Source organism: Vitis vinifera, chromosome 13 (genome assembly GCF_030704535.1).
Source record: "Vitis vinifera cultivar Pinot Noir 40024 chromosome 13, ASM3070453v1".
Taxonomy (NCBI): Eukaryota; Viridiplantae; Streptophyta; class Magnoliopsida; order Vitales; family Vitaceae; genus Vitis; species Vitis vinifera.
Window position 1 is genome coordinate 1,814,617 of NC_081817.1, and position 18,332 is coordinate 1,832,948.

The following is an 18,332-nucleotide window of genomic DNA, read 5'->3' on the forward strand; positions in this document are numbered from 1 at the left end:
CAAATTGTTTACTTCCTCGTATTTTTCATCCTTTTCATTCATAGGTTTACCTAGAGTGTCAATAATATAACCTCGCATCTTTTTGGCTTTTAAAAAAAAATTAATCACATAACTCTAATACGAATAATTTTTTCATATAATCTCACACTAATAAATTAAACGATAATCATTTCATTCACCAGTCATGACAAGTAACCACAAAACAAAAGAAAACATATACGAATCGAAAAAAATGAATACGAAATGAAAAATAAGATCAAACAGGAAAAGAACTATACGATCACCCATTAAGATATCCTATGATCAAACACGATAAAAAAAAAAAAAAATTCCTTGATCAAACAAATACAAAAGCAGTGTACGAGACTAAACTCTTTTTCATGAGATCACAAATCAAAAGTCTCATTAAGTATCAATTTTGTTCTAATATCATGTTGACATTCAAAAAAGATTCAAAAGAAAACAAAATTTATGATTTCTTATTATGATTTTTTTTTTTAATTAGGTACAACACCATTAAATTTTAAATGGACCTAATAAAAGGAAATAAAAATTAATTTACCATTACTTAAAAAAAATAAAAATAATTATGATATGATAACTAAATAAATAAATATACAATAATTAAATGTATAATAACTAAATTTGAATATAGTAACTAAATATATTAATAATTTCAAACAAATGTAACGTTGTTAAACTTAATTTTCCTACAAATGACAAAAATCATTAAGCATCTCTACCTTCAACTCTATTTTTTGCCACACTAAAGCATATGTCAATGTAGCACCCCTCGGTAAAATAAACAACAACAAACACTAACCGCAACTAAGAAATTGAGTGGTAGAATTGTCGTTCCAGTATATATAAAATATTTTTGATACTTGGAATAATATATGTTAAAATACATAAGTAGACTAAGAGTATGTTTGATAATAATTTTAAAAAGTGTTTTTACTCGAAATTTTTTATATTTTAAATATTAAAAATGTTAAAAACACTTTATAAAATCAATACCAAACACACTTTGAATCAACTTAAAAAATATGAAATACTTGCGAAAAACATCAAACAACTTCTTAGTTATGGTTGCCTTCCACTTAAAGTCACGTGCACTTTGAATGAGGAGTCCAAAACAAATTGTCCCTGATTCATGTGTTACCATCCAAGGTCTCATGTCATGCATGTCATGAGTCATGTCTAAGTTTAAGACCCTCTTATCTCCTTTGATGGGCTTTTGCAAAAGCAACTTTCTTTCATCGTATGAAGTATCCAACGTTTGGCCTATATCATTAGATGCGGTTATAATAATGCAATAATAATCATATTAGATAAATATAAAAAATTAAAGAATAATTTTTAAACAAATTTTTTTATATATATAATAAAAAAAGAAAAAAAGAAAAAAAACCTGCAAGATGGGTCGATTGCCCTTGGATCAATCCACAAATCCTTTATCTTTAGCACCTCTACCTATGTCGATTCTATGTTCACAAAACCAATTTCATCTCAGAAATTAAATTCCTGTATTTCTTAACAAAAATTTATGGTGATAACTGTTTTTTAAAAACCTTTTTCATATAAAAAAATTATATTTAAAACTTAAAATGATTTTAACTTGTTTTTAATATTTTAAAAATATCTTTTATATTCGATATTTTATTTTTAATTATTTTATATATTTATATAATTATTTTTTAAAATAATCATAAAAAAAACAAGTGAAAATAATATAAAATAATTAAATAGTTTTTTTTAATTTTAAGAAAAAATTAAAAAATAAATTTTTAATAGTTAAACGTATTTTTGATATTTTTATATTTTGAATAATAGAAAACCATTTAAAATAACAATATACCAACCGGCGTCATAGTTTTTGTTTGGAGATAATTTTGCTTTCTAATTGAGAATTTTTTTTTTTTTTTTAAATAACTTACCAAGGCTTATTTTAACACAATTTTACCTTATTTTTGAATACCAAATTCAAAAGGTTTTTTTTTTTTTTTTTTTTTTAACAATAATTACAGCCATCCGCCGAGGAGCAAAGCAGCATAAAAGCACCAAACAGGAAAGCAGAGACGCTCAAAGCTGTTGCAGAGATGGACGACTACACTCGAGAGATGATGGACCTCAAGACCCTTGTCACTCGAACCCTAGAGAAGAAAGGCGTCCTCGCCAAGATCCGGGTATTTTCCTTTCCTTTTTACCTCTTTTTCCTTCATTTTCTTCCGCCTTTTCCCACCCAGATCTCGGCGTTTTGTTTCAAATTTTCAATACGAGAAACGATCGACTATAATTTTGTAGGGACATTTAGGGTTTTTTTTTTCAGTGGGGAAATGAGTCTAGGGTTTCATCTCTATTTTGCTTGGATTTCTCGTTGCAGTGCTTGTTAATTTGGTTGGAATCTACCAAGAATTGGTTTTTTTTTTTTACGCAGAATTGGGGTTTACTTTGCTGGTTTTTCTTAGTAAAGTTCTTGAGTTCTCGTTTTATTTCTCGAACTCGATTTCTCGTTTTATTTCTCGAACTCGATTTCTCTAAATTTTGTTTAAAATTTCTCGTTGTGGTTGTTCTGGATTCGATGGGTTTGCGGAATAATTGTAATTTAATGCAGAAATAGACTTGGGTTTGATTTATTGTACGGATTTTTATGGGGCTTCGTTTGTTGTTGCGGCATCTGGATGGTGAAAGTTTTATTATTTCTATATATATTTTTGGAGGAATTATTAGGTCTTGATTTGTAATTACTGGACGATGGGAGTTGGTGGATCCGAGAGGCCCAGAGAAATGTGAATCGTCAGTGGTATCCTGTTATCTAAAGCATATCTGCGCTTGATTTGGGTTTTCTTGTCACCCGTGCACCATGTGATTTAAGTAGACTTCAGATATCAATGATCCCAGCTGAAACCTTTAAATATAAAATAGGGGTTTACTAGTTGGCTGTGGTTGCATTTGGTGAGCGTTTATTGGTGATGATCAAATTTGAGTACATGAAAATAATTTTTTTTACAGTGTTCTAGTCGATTTCTATGTTAAAGAGTAGTGGTGCTATTGTTTAGTGCTCAGAGTTGTGGTTTTCTGATCCCAGTATGGACACTTTTTCATTTATTTATTTATTTTTATGTGAATTAACTTGTATATCATCGGGAGATAAAGTGGATGTGCACAATAAATAGCAAACAGTAGCTGGTAGGAATATGATCGAAATATTGCAAAGCAATCTAAGAAAGTAATTTGAATAGTTTTGCTTTCAAGTATTAAAATATATTGCCTGGCTTAAGTGGCAAAGGCTTGGGATGGGTTTATGGGAGGTTCCAGGTTCAAGTCCCAGTGGAGATTAAAAAAGAAGAAAAAAGAAAAAAATAATTACCTATTTTATTGCCTGATACACAAGTACACTAAGGTTAAGTGTTTAGATTACCGTATTGTTAAAAGTAAGAATGAAATTGCTCATCTTATATTGCATTTGGTTGAAGGTAATTTAAGATGTTTTGTGCTTTGGTCTATATTTCTGGTAGAAAGGGGGGTAGGGTGGGGCTAGAGGTTGAGTGATTTTTCTCTTCATTGCTTGGTGTAGGTTTCAATTTCAATCTACGTGCTTTTAAATAATAAATGTTTTAATTTATATTCACTCGCATGGTTTGATTTCCTCATCAATCAGATGTTTCCATCAATATTTTGTACTTCATTTTCATGCTTTGGTTTTCTTGCCAGGCTGAACTGCGAGCAAGTGTGTTTGAGGCAATAGAAGAGGAGGATCGGGCTGTAGAGAAGGAAGAAAGTCTGCCTCCTGCATTATTGGGTAGCTGCAATGATAGGGCAAAACAACTTCATGCTTCTCCTTCAGGTCCTCTCCCTCTCTCATCCTCTCTTTCTTGCATAAATCTTAATCAGAAACAAAAACGGAAATTGAAATTGGTGGATGTTTACCTTGTTTCTAGAAAAGACTATCTCAAAAACAATAGGGGTTAGAATGAATTGTAGATTGTTTTGATGCTTATCTCCAAATGCCTCAATGTCGTTCATTCAGATCTAAAAGAATTAATATTTTTTCATGTTATGGTTGATTTCTTTCCTCCTTAGGTAGATGAAAGATGAGTGGATAAGTTTTGAAGCTATTATTGTTACTGTGCATTTGTGGTGCTGAAATAATTTCAGAATCTCATGTGTGACTGCCTTTCCTTATATACGTGTATTTGTTTTCACTTTGATGTACTAAATGCAGGAAGGTTGCTAGCTGCACTAATATGTGAATACTTGGACTGGGCACAATTGAACCACACATCAAAAGTTTATATTCCGGAATGTAATTTGGTAATCTGTGACATTTTGACTATTTTTCTGTTTTCTTCTTCTTCTTCTTTTTTGCAATTAGTTTTAACCACTCTGTTTAATTATCCTTTTACATATTTACTGATGAGTCAAGTTTTATTTTTTATTTTTTCAAAATGCAGCAAAAGGATTTCTGGAAAGCTGAATTGAAGGAATTTAGTAGCAAGAATGGATATGATCTTAACCGGAATGGAGAAAGTTGTCCTTTACTTTTGGATGTCCTTGAAGGATTCTTAAAGTTCGAGGTTTGATGTTAGATCTATTTCTATTATTAAATTGTGGATTGTCTCATTCTAGATGAGATGATATCTTTGGAAATCCATGACTTGTATGAAAACAGTATCATTGAACACTACATTAATATCTTTATGCTGTGTTGTTAATCCCCCTAATTATTTGATCGGGGTTATCTTGCCTAATTGTGGGTAAGGGCATATTTTTTTTGGTATCTTATTAATTTCTAAAGGAACCATGCATCGGGTTTATCTCAATTAATAATCTGAAGAGTTAAATCATTCCCAAGTCTACTGCAAGTTGTGCCCCTTGAGTATTTCAACATATATGAAGTTACTCCAAATTCTAATTAGATATGTGTAATTTGAAATTTCAGTTGTCTTTTTCATGTATGATCTAATTTTAGCATATGTATAGCTGCCATTATTATTCAAATCGGAGGCCAATAATGAAGTTCTGCCTTCTTATTTTTGAAAGGAAAAAACAATTTTTAACCTTTGGGAAAATTGTTTGTGATAAAATTTACTTGGTTTGCTTGGACAATATATTCTTTGTTTGTGATATAGTATTGATGAGCAATAGTTTTCCTACAATTCTACAAAATTTCTTCCATTTATGACAAGAAGTGGTACTTATATTCATATTGCTGTTTCACTATGTTTAAATTTAAGTGTTGAAGGACAGACAATTTTGCTTGTATTATCACTATGTAATTCTTAAGGAGTCAGTTGATTGAAGTTCAAGGTACTCTCAAGGATAAAATAAAGGTCAAAAGGAACTCAGGTTGAGCAAGTAAGGAAAGACATGTTGCCTTATGGTTTCCAAAAAGATATGGCTCTAGATAAAGCTATATGGTTAAAAAGGTTGTCTGTAGTAGACTCCCATTCCATTTAAGGTTGTGCTTGAGCTCTTTGTTTGGTTATTTATATTTCTGTTAAATGTGATATATTTGTTCTCTTTGTACACTGGTGCTTTCTGGGAGCAGAAATGTGTCTGTAAACATAAAGCACAACAGCATGCTTTTCTCAACTATGTGTGCTTGTTTGTCATCTAGTCCCATTCCCTGGAGATTTGTTTCTATTCTTGTTGGCACCTCTTTTAACTGTCAAATCATATTTATGGAACATGTTTTGACAGAATTTGTCCCAAGCAAGAGGTCCTGGAAGGAGACTACCTACTTCAGAACCGGACTCTTTATCTGGCTTGGAGCCCCGGAACATGAGGAGGCCTTCATCATCGTCTGTTGCTGGAGGTTTACCTCCATTGGGAAGGTTCTTCACAAAGCTATATTATTCCCTTTTCCCTTTCTTTTTCTTTTCTTATTCTACTTGTCCATTTCTCGTTTCCTTTTATCTTTTAATTGGCATGTCTAAGTATCTTGGCTTGCCTCTGCCAGGCCAGTTCCAGTTTCCCAGGCATCTGGTATGTGATAAACTTTTTCTCCTCTGCCCTATACCATCTGCTTGCTTGGGATTTCCTTTTCTGATACTCTTTATCTCTCAGATAGGAGAGCCGGGTCTTCCATGTCTGGTTACAGAAAAGAGGATTACAATTGGAGGTATGACAGTGATGAGCCAGAGGATGTAATACGAACTTCAACTGCTTTGGAGAATCTTCAATTGGATAGAAAAGCTCGGAATCTGACTACATCTTGGCGGTCTGTTTCTCTATCCCTAAACGACATTTTTTAGGTTTCTTTTGTTGCTAGGGAAAAGTAGATCCTAGAAATGGTTCAAGAAACTCTGGTAACTATGTTCATATCACTAGAAAATTTGTAACTCTATTAAAGGATATCCACTGTCATACTTGTAAGCCTTTATAGGAAGGCTTGGTCTAGCAGGCAAGCTATTATGCATTTGATGCATACCATGCCCTACTTCATTTAATAACATACCATCATTGCAGATATACGTGTGTGTGTGTGTGTGTGTGTGTGTGTGATGTAAGACAACCTTAGGATGGTTGCCTACACTCAAGTAGGTGGGCTAGAGTTTTATTTTCTAGGACATAAGGAGAGGAACCGGGAATCAAGTTTATGGTAGAGAAAAATAAAAAAAATAGAGAGAAAGAAGATACGATAAAGAAAATATGGAAACCTTAGAGTCTCACTAAGGCCTTCTAGGAGTCCCACTAAGGCCTTCTAGGAATCTCACATAGAAGAAAATCAATGGAGTCTCACCATTGAGGATTGCAACACTTGCTATAAAAAAATATATATAATATTATTTATATTAATCAATTCATTCTTTGATTTACATCAAATTAGCCTTAGTAATAAGCTTCTATAAGAATCTAAAGTCTACTAGGATTCTAATAACCTATTATAACTCTAATTCTTATTATAACATCCAAAGCCTATTAAGATTCTAGTAGCCTATAATGACTCTAATTTTAATTTTACTCCAACAAATACTAATCCTATTTTAATTCCAATTAATAATAATTCTAATTTAATTCCAACTAATATCGATCCTACTTAAAGTTTATTTATGTCTTTTCTTTTCTTCTTGAATAGACTTTAAAAGACTTTCCCTCATTAGTGTGTGTGTGTTTTTCTTTAGATTTGAAAATTTGAACAAGAAACTACTACTAGCTTATGGTAGTTTTGCCATTAAATTGCCATTTACTTTTCTGTAGATTATAAAGTATTTCTTAGATGATAAAATTTTTGGGTCTGGCGAGAGCTTGAATCAGTCTTATGTCAATTCATGGTTCTACACTTCTACTAGAGTTGAAGTTTTGAAACAAGATAACCACAGGAAGAGCTTGCGGGGACCATTTAATAGAGGTTCCTGTAACTATGGCTCTTTATAAGAGTTTGGGGTGTAAGCAATGAACATTGATCTCTTGTGGGACTGTGAGAAGTAGTTGGCTGCAGGACTTGTTGAGTGGTTACATTAGTCTTGAGATCTTTCTTATTTACTGCAAATATGGGAACAAGCCCAACAACGCTAGTGGTTACTTTATAGTATATTGGCCCTGAGGACCCAAGTTTGACTGGTGAGTTGTGGGGAGGACCTCAAAAATGATTTCAATTAGAGTTGAGGAGAATACTTCAATGTGCTTAGGTTCTCTTCTGAAAAGATGGACCTCAGATTTTTCAGGTTCTGAAAAGCTTCAACTCGTTCAGTTCTCTTGTGTCTTCAAAGATATTTTCTTAGGAATGCCAATTTGTCATGACCTTAATTCCCAAGTGGACCTTTTATTTCTTTCTTTGACAGTTTTTATTTTAAATTTTATTTTATTTAATTCTTTTTGGGAAAGAAGAAAGGGGGGAGAGAGAAGGTGGGGGGGATGAAGTTTCCTAAAAGCTAGTCAAGAGTTTGCCACTGGAACAACACCATACCACTGTCTTAACATATCCTCAAATTGGTGCAACTCTTAGGTGTGCAAATATCTGGTTGACTTCTTGTTCCAAGATGAATCAGTGGCATAGCTGCTTAGTTATAAGATAGAAGGGTTTTAAGCTGTTGATTTCTGATTTTGGCACATTCATGCACTATAAGATAATTAGGAAATGTGCTAGCATGACATGTGAGCCCACTAGAATATATAGAATGCACCAACATCTCTTTGGCTTCATCTCCTTCCTTCAAGGAGGGTGGTTGAAGACCCTTAAGCATGAGCTTCTTGGCTTCCCACAAGACATGGATGCAGCCTAGCACAGATTCCAAGGAAATGATCCGATCACTTCATTCCTTTGGGATGGAGAGGCTTGACTTTATGAGACAGCTTGTATGAGTTCAAAGTAGAAGGGAATCTTTTGCCTTATTTACTGTTTCTTGTCAAGGCAGTATAGGGGACATAGTTGTCTTTGATCAATCCATGGACTTATTAAAAAAGGGTCATCCTTTTATCGTCAAGGATCTAAGCTGTTGTTCTAGTTACAGGATTATGAAGCTGATAAAACTTACCAGAGTGAGAGTAGGGCTTGGGAGGTCCTATACTGACTTGTTGCATGTCAACAGTGGGCTTGACTTTTCCACCATTGTTATTTGGTATTGATTTGAGCGCATTGTACACATGTTTAAAAAAGGGTGTTGTGCACATCAAAACCATGTTGGCCAATTTAAGAAGAACACTAGTATTACAATGCACTTGTCAATAACAATGAATTCCATGCCTCATTAATAATAATAGTTACACTTTAACTCCTCATAAAAGGGTTTCCATTCTCCATTTTGCAAGGGATATTCATGGATGAGAAGGTTACTCTGATTCCCTATAAGATCCCTGTAAAAAGGGCTTCTTTTCTCCATTCAAGGGATGATTGAAAGGTTACCTGAAAAAGGAAAATTTTCAAACTCCTCATTTTGAATATTCTCCTTGGAATCCTGGTCATATGCTCCAAACCCTCTCTATCCTCTTCTCTCCCCTCAACCACATAAACTTCAAAGTTGATATCTTTGACCTTCTAATTGTCAAAGTTTTTCTATCAACTCAAGTTTACAAAATTTTGCAGCTGATCAAATGAGGTTTAAGCAATGAAGCGAGGAGATTTTTGGAAGATTTGATGATATTTGAACCCCCATTTTAATTCAAAACTATAGGTTGGATTTATTGGAGGAAACATCCTTTTTGTTGTAGGCAAAAATAATATTATTAATAGTGCAACAAAGTACTCCTGTGGTATACAAAGGTGTGAAGAAGAGAAATAGATGGGGAGACTAACAAAAAACACCTCTTTCACATTAAAAAGAGGCCAACCAGTCAACAGAATCTAGAATAGGCACAGAGGCATCATCTAAGAACTTTCTAGCCTAAAGCTAGAGAGAGCATAGAAAAGACTTTTTGAGAGTTTGATTCAATTGTTCTTTATTGACAAAAGCTCTACGATTCCTCTCCTTCTAAATGATCCAAAATAAATATAAAGGAGTTGTCCTCCACACCTTCATCTTCTTCTTCCTCCCAAAAGTACCTTGCTAACTTAATAAAAATTCTCTGACCGTTGCAACAACTTTAAACAATGAGAATAATAAGTGTCATATTATCGTGTTGGTACAATGAGGAAGGATGTGATCTGTTGATTCCTCCTTTACTTCACAAAGATTGCATCTATTTGCCAAAATCCATCCCTTTCTTTTTATTTGATCTAGAGTCAAAATCCTCTTCCATGTAGCTTCCCATGTAAAAAGCCCTACTTCCATTGGCACCCTTGGGTTTCCACATAACTTTTATTGGAAAAGTCACGTCTCTTTCTAGCAACAAGCAAGAGTAGGTAGTCTTGACTGAGAAACTTCCTCCCTTCGATTCCTTATAATCCAAGATGCCTTTCCATGTCCCTTGCCATTGAGTATTTTTGCAGCTTTGCTAGAAAGGCCTCACTACTTTCTAACTCCTCATCATTCAATTGTCATGAGAAGCACGAACTCCATTGCCCTCCCTCTCTTGATGTCCTCCCAAATATATGAAACCTAAGCATCCTTTGAGTTTGATATGAAAAACAAAGATGGAAAAGCGATTCTTAGTGTTGTGTCACTGCAGCAAGTATCCATCCAAATATTCACTCTCCTTCCATTTCCCACCTTAAAATAAGTTCTGCTTTTAAAATCCCCCCTCCCTTTCCTTATTTCTTTCTGTACCTAGACTCCATATCCATCCTTGGCTCACGGGAGCAACCCCCCCCTTTGATTCCCTATACTTTCCAAAGATGCCTGCTTCATAGGGGCTTCCTCTGAAGGTATATCCAACATCACTTCCCAAGCAATGCCTCGTTTAGAATAGCTAAAAACCGCCTTTCTTCTTATTCATACACATAGGTGGCCATTTCACCAAATGAGGTTTTTTTTCACATGCTCCGCCTTTGCAAAGGAAATTTTTTTGTATCTTCTCAAGTCTCAAGTGCATCTTTCTTGTAATGACTAACAGGGACATACAGTATATTGGTTAGCAAGATGGAGTACTTTTGGTCAGTGTTAGCATTCCACCGTTTTTAAATGTATTGTCTCTTCCACATAGCCAGCCTCCTGATGAGTATTTCTTTCACCACCTGCAAAAATCCACATAACTTAAATGAAGCATCAAGTGGCAGAAGTAAACATGAGGTAGGAAACACCAAGTGAAGGAAACATCCCTTTGTGCCAGAATGGATTTTGAGGTTGATCCTGAAGTGAAATCTGGAAGTAATTCTATCCAGGGAGAAAATCTAGATTAAAGGGATGGTAACATTAATCTTTCATAGAATTGCTTGTGGAAATTAGAAAATATATATTGTTCCAAAGCTCGAAGCTGAGGATGATACCATTGATTACTTGGATCAGATTGTCAGGTAGGGGTTATTACTTTTCATATTTTTCCAATCTGGAGGGGTGAGATCATGAAGTGGAATGACTAGACTGGCAGTTTGTATTTTCTGATATCGCTGATTGATTGGAAAGGTCTTTTGAAATTTAGGAAGTGAAGTAAGCATTTCTAATCCTTGAAATGAAAAAGACTCCAGTTTTGAATGGATGCCCTGTTTATTTGAGGAAGGCTAGTGTGTTAACAAGAAGATTTAATGACAGTGTCATTGTGTCAATAAATTTTGTCTAAATAGGAGAATCTATACAACTATAACTGCAACCAAAGTTACTTTCATTGTTTTATTTCCAAAAAAGAGAGATCCATTCTGTCCAACCAGCAGCTGTGGAGTAAAATTATCTACTCATTTACCCCTTTTTCGGTTCTAAAATCGCTGAGTCTAGTCTCCAGTTGGAGATTTGTAGATGATCTAGCTAGATAAAGCCTGCAGTTTTTGCTTTTACTTTCTTTCAATTATTTTGAGCAACAAAGTTCATAATCAACTGTCACAATATCTGTCTAGCAATGTGTATTTGTATGCTTTGCCTTGAAAAATATCTGAGTCTATTTGTCGAGTATGGTTGTAGACCTGTCAATGACCAGCAGCCCACTTATGCCTGTTTCCAAACATTTTGCTGAGATAATATAAAAATATCGAAGTCATATGCTTTAGCCAATAAACAATCCCAGCTTGCCATATGCATTGTATGCTTAGCCAGGAAAATATCTGAGCCATGTTTGTTGAACTTGGTTGCAGGCATGCTGGAGATGGAATCTCGGAGGACGATGGTAGGGCGGACCATATGTAGCTCCATGGCATACCCTGTATCACCTAACATGTAGTAGTATTTCCCATGTATTTTTTATCTTTCATCCATCAGTGATTTTTTATGAGGCTAGTGATGTTATGTAAGATTATATATATTATATCTACAGCTTTGTGGTTTTAGTAATTGTTTGAGTTTTCTTTGCCCTGATCTGTTTCTGAAATATCAACCAATTTGGCTTTTTCTTACACTGTATATTATAGATTTTCTGTTGGTTTTGAATTTTAGTTTGGCTGTTGTCATAGGCTCATAGCTGGGTGGTTCTTGATGCCCAATTGGCCTACCAATCACACTTGGGTATTCAGCTTATATGCTGCAATAGCTTTTAATATTTTTGGAGTAATAAAATGGGTATTGAATCTATTGATCCTTTTCTTTCTTCTGTTTGTAGCAATTGTAGAGCATGAAGTGGGAAACTCAAGTTTTGTTTGGAAAGTAAAAACGGTTTTTGAAACAGCTTTTAGAAAATAATTCAAACAACTAAAAGATGTTTTTTGAAAACATATTTGTAAACCCTCTCTCTTCACCTCTTGGTTTTTTTTATGCTTTGAAACAAGAGGGCATTGCATGACCCGGGAGAGAAAATTTTCCATTTTTTAGTTGGGTGGGATGTGTGGCAAGAGAGAATGACTGCCCATGAAGGTGGTTGCAAGGCCATGCTTGCTGAGGGGAAAAACAGGGGAGTGGATGATAGTGGGGGTCAAGGAGGGCTTTCAGAGGACGACAGGAGAGGGAACAGCAAAAAAAAAAGAAGGGCAGATTTTTTTTGGGGGAGGCAAGCAGCTGCTTGAGAAAAACCAGAGAGAGGAAGCTTCCTTGAGCTTGGTAAGTTTTCCGTCTTTCAACATCCTGCTTCACCATCTGATGATATATGCATATTGTTTATTGTTTGTTGTGGGTATCAAGAGTCACAGGTCCACGCATGATCACTTTGCATGATATGCTCTGTTTTTTTTTTCTTTTTTTTTTTTTATTTGTTTCTTCTTGATACCCCGAATCCCTCTCTATGAATAACTGTTTTTTTTTTTGGATTGGATTGGATGTTTGATATTTAAATTGTGGGTTCCTAGTTTGTCCCACTCGTCGGTAACCCGTTCATTATCCATGGAATATGGCTGTGCCAGATAACTCCTCAACTCATTGTTCTTGCTCTGTTTTTATTCATTTATTATTTTAGCCATTGCATACCTCCCATGCACACGGCCACCTTCACCCCCCGTTTCCCACGACTTTCTCTTTCTCTTTCTCATTCCCTTCCTCTTCCTCTTCCTCTTCTTGCATCTCTTCTCCGGTGGCGCGAGGCATGCAGCTTTTCCAGACGTTAACGGAGGGCGGCGCCCACTTAGAGCTCACCCCCACCACCACCTCCGCGCTGGCCAGGGTGCCTTCGGAAGCATGTGCCGTGGCGGTAGGATGTTCGCCCCCACCAAGATCTGGCGCTGTTGGCACCGCAAGATCAACGTCAACTAGAAGCGGTACGCAGGGTTTCCGTCATCGCCGCCTCAGCCGTCCCCTCACTCGTGATGGCTCGTGGGCACAGGATTGAATCCGTCCCGGAGCTTCCTCTGGTGATTGGAGATTCGGCCGAGAGTGTCGAGAAAACGTCGGCGGCGATTGATATTCTGAAGCAAGTTGGCGCTTATCCTGATGTAGAGAAGGCGAAAGACAGCCACGGTATTCGTCCCGAAAAGGGTAAGATGAGGAACCGCCGCTACATTTCAAGGAAAGGTCCGTTGATCGTCTACGACACGGAGGGTGCGAAGCTTGTAAAGGCTTTCCGGAACATTCCTGGGGTTGAGGTTGCTAACGTCAAGCGGCTCAATCTTCTGAAACTCGCTCCCGGTGGCCATCTTGGAAGGTTCATTATCTGGACCAAATCGGCAATTGAGAAGGTGGATTCAATCTATGGATCCTTTGATAAGACATCGGAGAAGAAGAAGGGATACCTCTTGCCACGCGCAAAGATGGTAAATGCTGATTTGGCTAGGATCATCAACTCGGACGAGGTTCAGTCTGTGGTGAGGCCAATCAAGAAGGAGATGAAGAGGGCACCAATGAAGAAGAACCCGCTCAAGAACTTGAATACAATGTTGAAGCTGAATCCATATGCCAAGACTACAAGGAGGATGGCTCTTCTGGCTGAGGCACAACGGGTCAAGGCCAAGAAGGAGAAGCTTGACAAGAGAAAGGGCTTGAAGGCGGCTGCCAAGAAGGCTGCTGGTGAAAATGATGATGCCCAGGTAGAGAGGCGGGTCGTGATGGAGATTGAGGTTCTGGGCTTGCCCATGATGACGAATATGGGTTTGAGTGGGAGCTCAGGCCCAAGTTTGTTGATGGAGGGCCTCATGCCCATCACCCTCATGGCCCATACCCATATTGAGTCAACCCATTTAGCTGCTTCAATGCTAAGCAATTGTCAAGCTTCTCATTTTCGTAATTTATTCATTTATTTATCTATTTTTATTTTTCATTTTATTTTGTTTTATCTTATTTTACTTTCACATATTTTTTAACTTAACCTAAACTCAACTAAAAGACAAATTATTAGGAATGAATACCATTTTCGAAGCTTAAAATAATTTATATTTTATCTTCTCTTCTTTAGTTATGTCTAATCATCGTATATGAATTTTTTTTTTATATATAATTAGATTATGTTGGTCTCAATGAATTTCCAATATTTCAAATTTTAAATCCTATTTGCAAAACTTAGGTCCTTAAGCAATTTTTCAAAAATCCGACGTCCAAATTTAATTTTTAATATCAAAATTTCCACTATTCAATTTCACTCGTTTAAATATTATGTCTGTTAATTATTATTGTTATTTCGTATGTATTTATTTATCCTCTTTTAAAAATCTCATTCATTAAAGTCCAATTTTTCAAAAATCCAACGTCCTAATTTAATTTTCAATCCCAAAAATTCGTTTAGATATTATTTTCGTTAATCAGTATTATTATCTCATATTTATTTATTTATTTCAATCATTAAGTCTAATTCTTCAAAAATCCAACATCCAAATTTAATTTTCAATCTCAAAATTTCCACTATTTAATTTCACTCGTTTAAATATTATGTTTATTAATTAATACTATTATTTCGTATGTATTTATTTATCCCCTTTTAAAAATCTCATTCATTAAAGTCCAATTCTTCAAAAATCCAATGTCCTAATTTAATTTTCAATCCCAAAAATTCCACTATTCATTTTTATTCGTTTAAATATTATTTTCGTTAATTAACATTATTATTCCATATTTATATATTTATTTCAATAATTAAAGTTCAATTCTTCAAAACTTGACTTCCAAATTTAACTTTCAATCTAAAAAATTCCACCATCCACTTTCATTCATTTAAACATCATTTTTGTAATCATTATTATTATTTCACATTTATTTATTTATTTCTTCTAAAAATTCCAATAATTAAAGTTCAATTATTCAAAAATCCGACTTTCAAATTTAATTTCCAATCTCAAAAACTTCACTGTTCATATTCAGCTGTTTAATGACTATTTTTGTTATTAATGTTATCTCATCCATTTACTTATTCACTTATTCATATATTAAAGATCTCATCTCTAAATAATTTCTTAAATTTTCAATCTCTAAAATTCTATCTTTCGCGATTATTTACCTAATTTTCATTATTTTGCCATCGTTATTATTCCATTCATTTACTTATTCACTCATCCACTTATCCACTTATTTAAAATCCCCCCTCTAAATAATTCATCAAATTTTCAATCCCTAAGTCCAATTTCCAATTTCCGAAATCCTAACTTCCGAAATTATTTATCCAATCCTTATTATTTCATTATTATTATTATTTCATTCATTTATTTATTCACATATTCATTTATTTAAAATTCCATCTCTAAATAATTCTTCAAATTTCCAATCTCTAAATTTGATTTCCAATTTCCAAAATTTCCATCTTCGTAATTATTTATCCTATCATTATTATTTTCGTTATTCTATTCATTTATTTATTCACTTGTTCATTTATTTAAAATTCCATCCATAAATAATTCTTTAAATTTCCAATTTTCGAAATCTTAACTTCTGCAATTATTTATCTAATCATTATTATTATTCCATTCATTTATTTATTCACTTATTCATTTATTTAAAATTTCGTCTTTAAATAATTTTTCAAAATTCCGATTTCCAAATTTAGTTATTTGAAATTCCAATTTTCCCATTTTTGAACTTAATTTTCAATTTCCAATATGCCAATTCTCGCGTTTATTCCGTTACTTATTATTATTATCATTTTATTCGTTTATTTCTAAAAATTCCGCCTTCGAATGATTTCCAATATTTCCAATTTTTATAATTCAATTTCCATAGTTTCAGCTTCTCAAATAACTTTCAATTCTGATTTCTTTCAAAATTTAATTTCAAAGGTCCCAATTTTCTTAATTTAATTTTTTTAAATCCCAAACTCTCAAATCATTTACAAAATTCCAATATCTTTCAAATTTAATTTCTAAAATTCTCATTATTACATTTAATTTCTGAAAGTCTGATTTTCGAATAAACTCTAAAACTCCAATTTTCAAGTAATATTCGAGACTCCAATCTTTAAAATAAATTTCAAAAATTCAATTTTCTCTCAAATAGTTTTAATTCTACTATGGTTTTCAAACAATCTTATGCTCCTCTTAATTTTAATAAGCATGAATGAATTTTTCATAATTCTATAATAATGGAATATGTGATATTAATTCATGCAAAATAGATGGGTTTTGGTGGGAGCCCGATATATGTGATTTTATGATTGATTGATTCAATGGTCATACATTATTGATTTATTCTGCTCTATGACATATATGAGATTATTTCTTAATTGTGCACTAACCCGCTTTCTTGATAGCGCATTGATCGTTTGATGTCAAGGTATGCCCCGCTCCCACTTCGGTCGTTCTTTATTGAGTGTTTTGATTCTCATATATGCATAATCGATTTGAGTATCCATTGATTTTCCTATTGATTGCCACACCAGCTTCATTTTATTAGTAGTATCCGGTTTTTCACAAACCACCTTTTCCAAAATAAGGAGTTACACTTAGGGTTTTCTTTCTTATTTTGTTTACCCTTTTTTAAAAATAAAACAAAAATAAGTGGGCGACTCCAAGTCATATTTTTTTAATAAATAAAATAATTTTCAAATAAAAATCAAGTTCGCCATCGAGTAGAAATCGCATGAGCCGAAATATGAGGTCCACAATATTTTTTATTTTTAAGAATGGAAAATCGTTCTATTTTTAAAAAATTGAAATTTCGGGTTTATTTGGGAACTATTTTTTAGAATAGTTTTTTGTTCTTTGTTCACGTTTAACGGTCAAAAATTATGTTTTGTTTTTTGTTCTTGAAAATAGAAAATATGGTATGTTGAGAGAATATTTTTAATTATTTTATGTTATTTTCACTTATTTTCTAAGAATCGTTTTCAGAAATAATTATGTAAATATATAGAATGATTTAAAATAAAACATTAGATATAAAATTTATTTTTAAAATATTAAAAACATGTTAAAAATATTTTATGTTTTCAAATTGTTTTATAAAAATCATAAAACAATTTTTAAAAATTATTTTTCGAAAACAGTTTATCAAATAAGTCCTTTTTTTTTTTTTTGTGAAATGCATTTTCTTTGTGTTTTCTTTATTGAAATAAGCAAATTATTTAAAAAAATAATTATTAAACATTCCATTTCTGTGACAAATGAGAGTGGGTGTGTGGATAAAAAATCAAAATGAATGGTGGTAGCTTCAAAAGCGTGTCATCAAAGTGCTCATGGACATTGGTAGAATAGCTACTTCGTTACCAATCATTTTCCACTCAATAATTAGACTTGTATGGAAAAGACATTAAGAATGAAAATGCATATATCACGTGAGCTCTTCTCTTTCTTGACTTTTCCTCTTGGAAGAAGCTTGGCCATAAAGAGGACAACTATAAAGGTCTAAATCTTTGTAGTAACCCTAACCCTAGTTTCATTTGCAAGTCTATATGTATTTTCTATTGAATTCATAATAATAATAATAATAAAAATAAAAATAAGGTTAGGCTATTAAGTCGTATTTGATTGGCTACATATATATATCTATATATATATATATATATATATATATATATATATATATATATATGAGGGATATGTTAATCCTTTAGTTAATATATACATATATCATATATTATAAATTTATTTCTTTTTTATATTACTAAAATTTAAAAAATCAATTAAAAAGTTAAATTTGGGGTTAAAAAATAACTAAAAAACATATATAAAAACATATTATAAAATAATACTGATATATATATATATATATATATATATATATATATCATTTAATATATTAAAATTATTTTTATATATAAAAATATATTTATAGATTTTAAATATGAATATTGTTACACATAAGAGAAATATAATTTTTTTTTAAATAGGAAATATTAAAATACAATATAATTTTTATTTTAAACAAATATCAAACATTGAAAAAACATTTTAATCAAAATCATTGTAAAACAATCCCTTGAAAAGTTATTGGCGTTTAAATGTATTTTTTTTCAAAATTCGAAACAAATAAATAAGAAACGAAAACTAAAAAATGAGATTTTTTTTTTTGCCATCATGAAAATATTTA

At 32.9% G+C, this 18,332-nt stretch overlaps 2 protein-coding genes across 2 annotated transcripts; both read left to right on the forward strand.

Annotated features, from left to right (window-relative positions):
* The first annotated feature begins 1,917 nt into the window (after positions 1–1,917).
* LOC100265617 (protein TONNEAU 1a) lies at positions 1,918–11,798 on the forward strand. Its single transcript, XM_002281223.5, has 8 exons — positions 1,918–2,186; positions 3,715–3,847; positions 4,226–4,314; positions 4,455–4,577; positions 5,704–5,837; positions 5,963–5,988; positions 6,070–6,223; positions 11,603–11,798. The coding sequence occupies exons 1-8, from the start codon at positions 2,100–2,102 to the stop codon at positions 11,652–11,654; spliced, it is 798 nt and encodes a 265-aa protein (XP_002281259.1). The 5' UTR covers positions 1,918–2,099; the 3' UTR covers positions 11,655–11,798.
* Positions 11,799–12,800: 1,002 nt separating this feature from the next.
* LOC100267208 (large ribosomal subunit protein uL4-like) lies at positions 12,801–14,272 on the forward strand (the record flags this gene model as incomplete). Its single annotated transcript, XM_019224036.2, is given in 2 exon segments — positions 12,801–13,152; positions 13,155–14,272. Coding segments are annotated over 2 exon segments (1,383 nt in total), but the record flags the coding sequence as incomplete, so codon positions are not given.
* Positions 14,273–18,332: the final 4,060 nt, after the last annotated feature.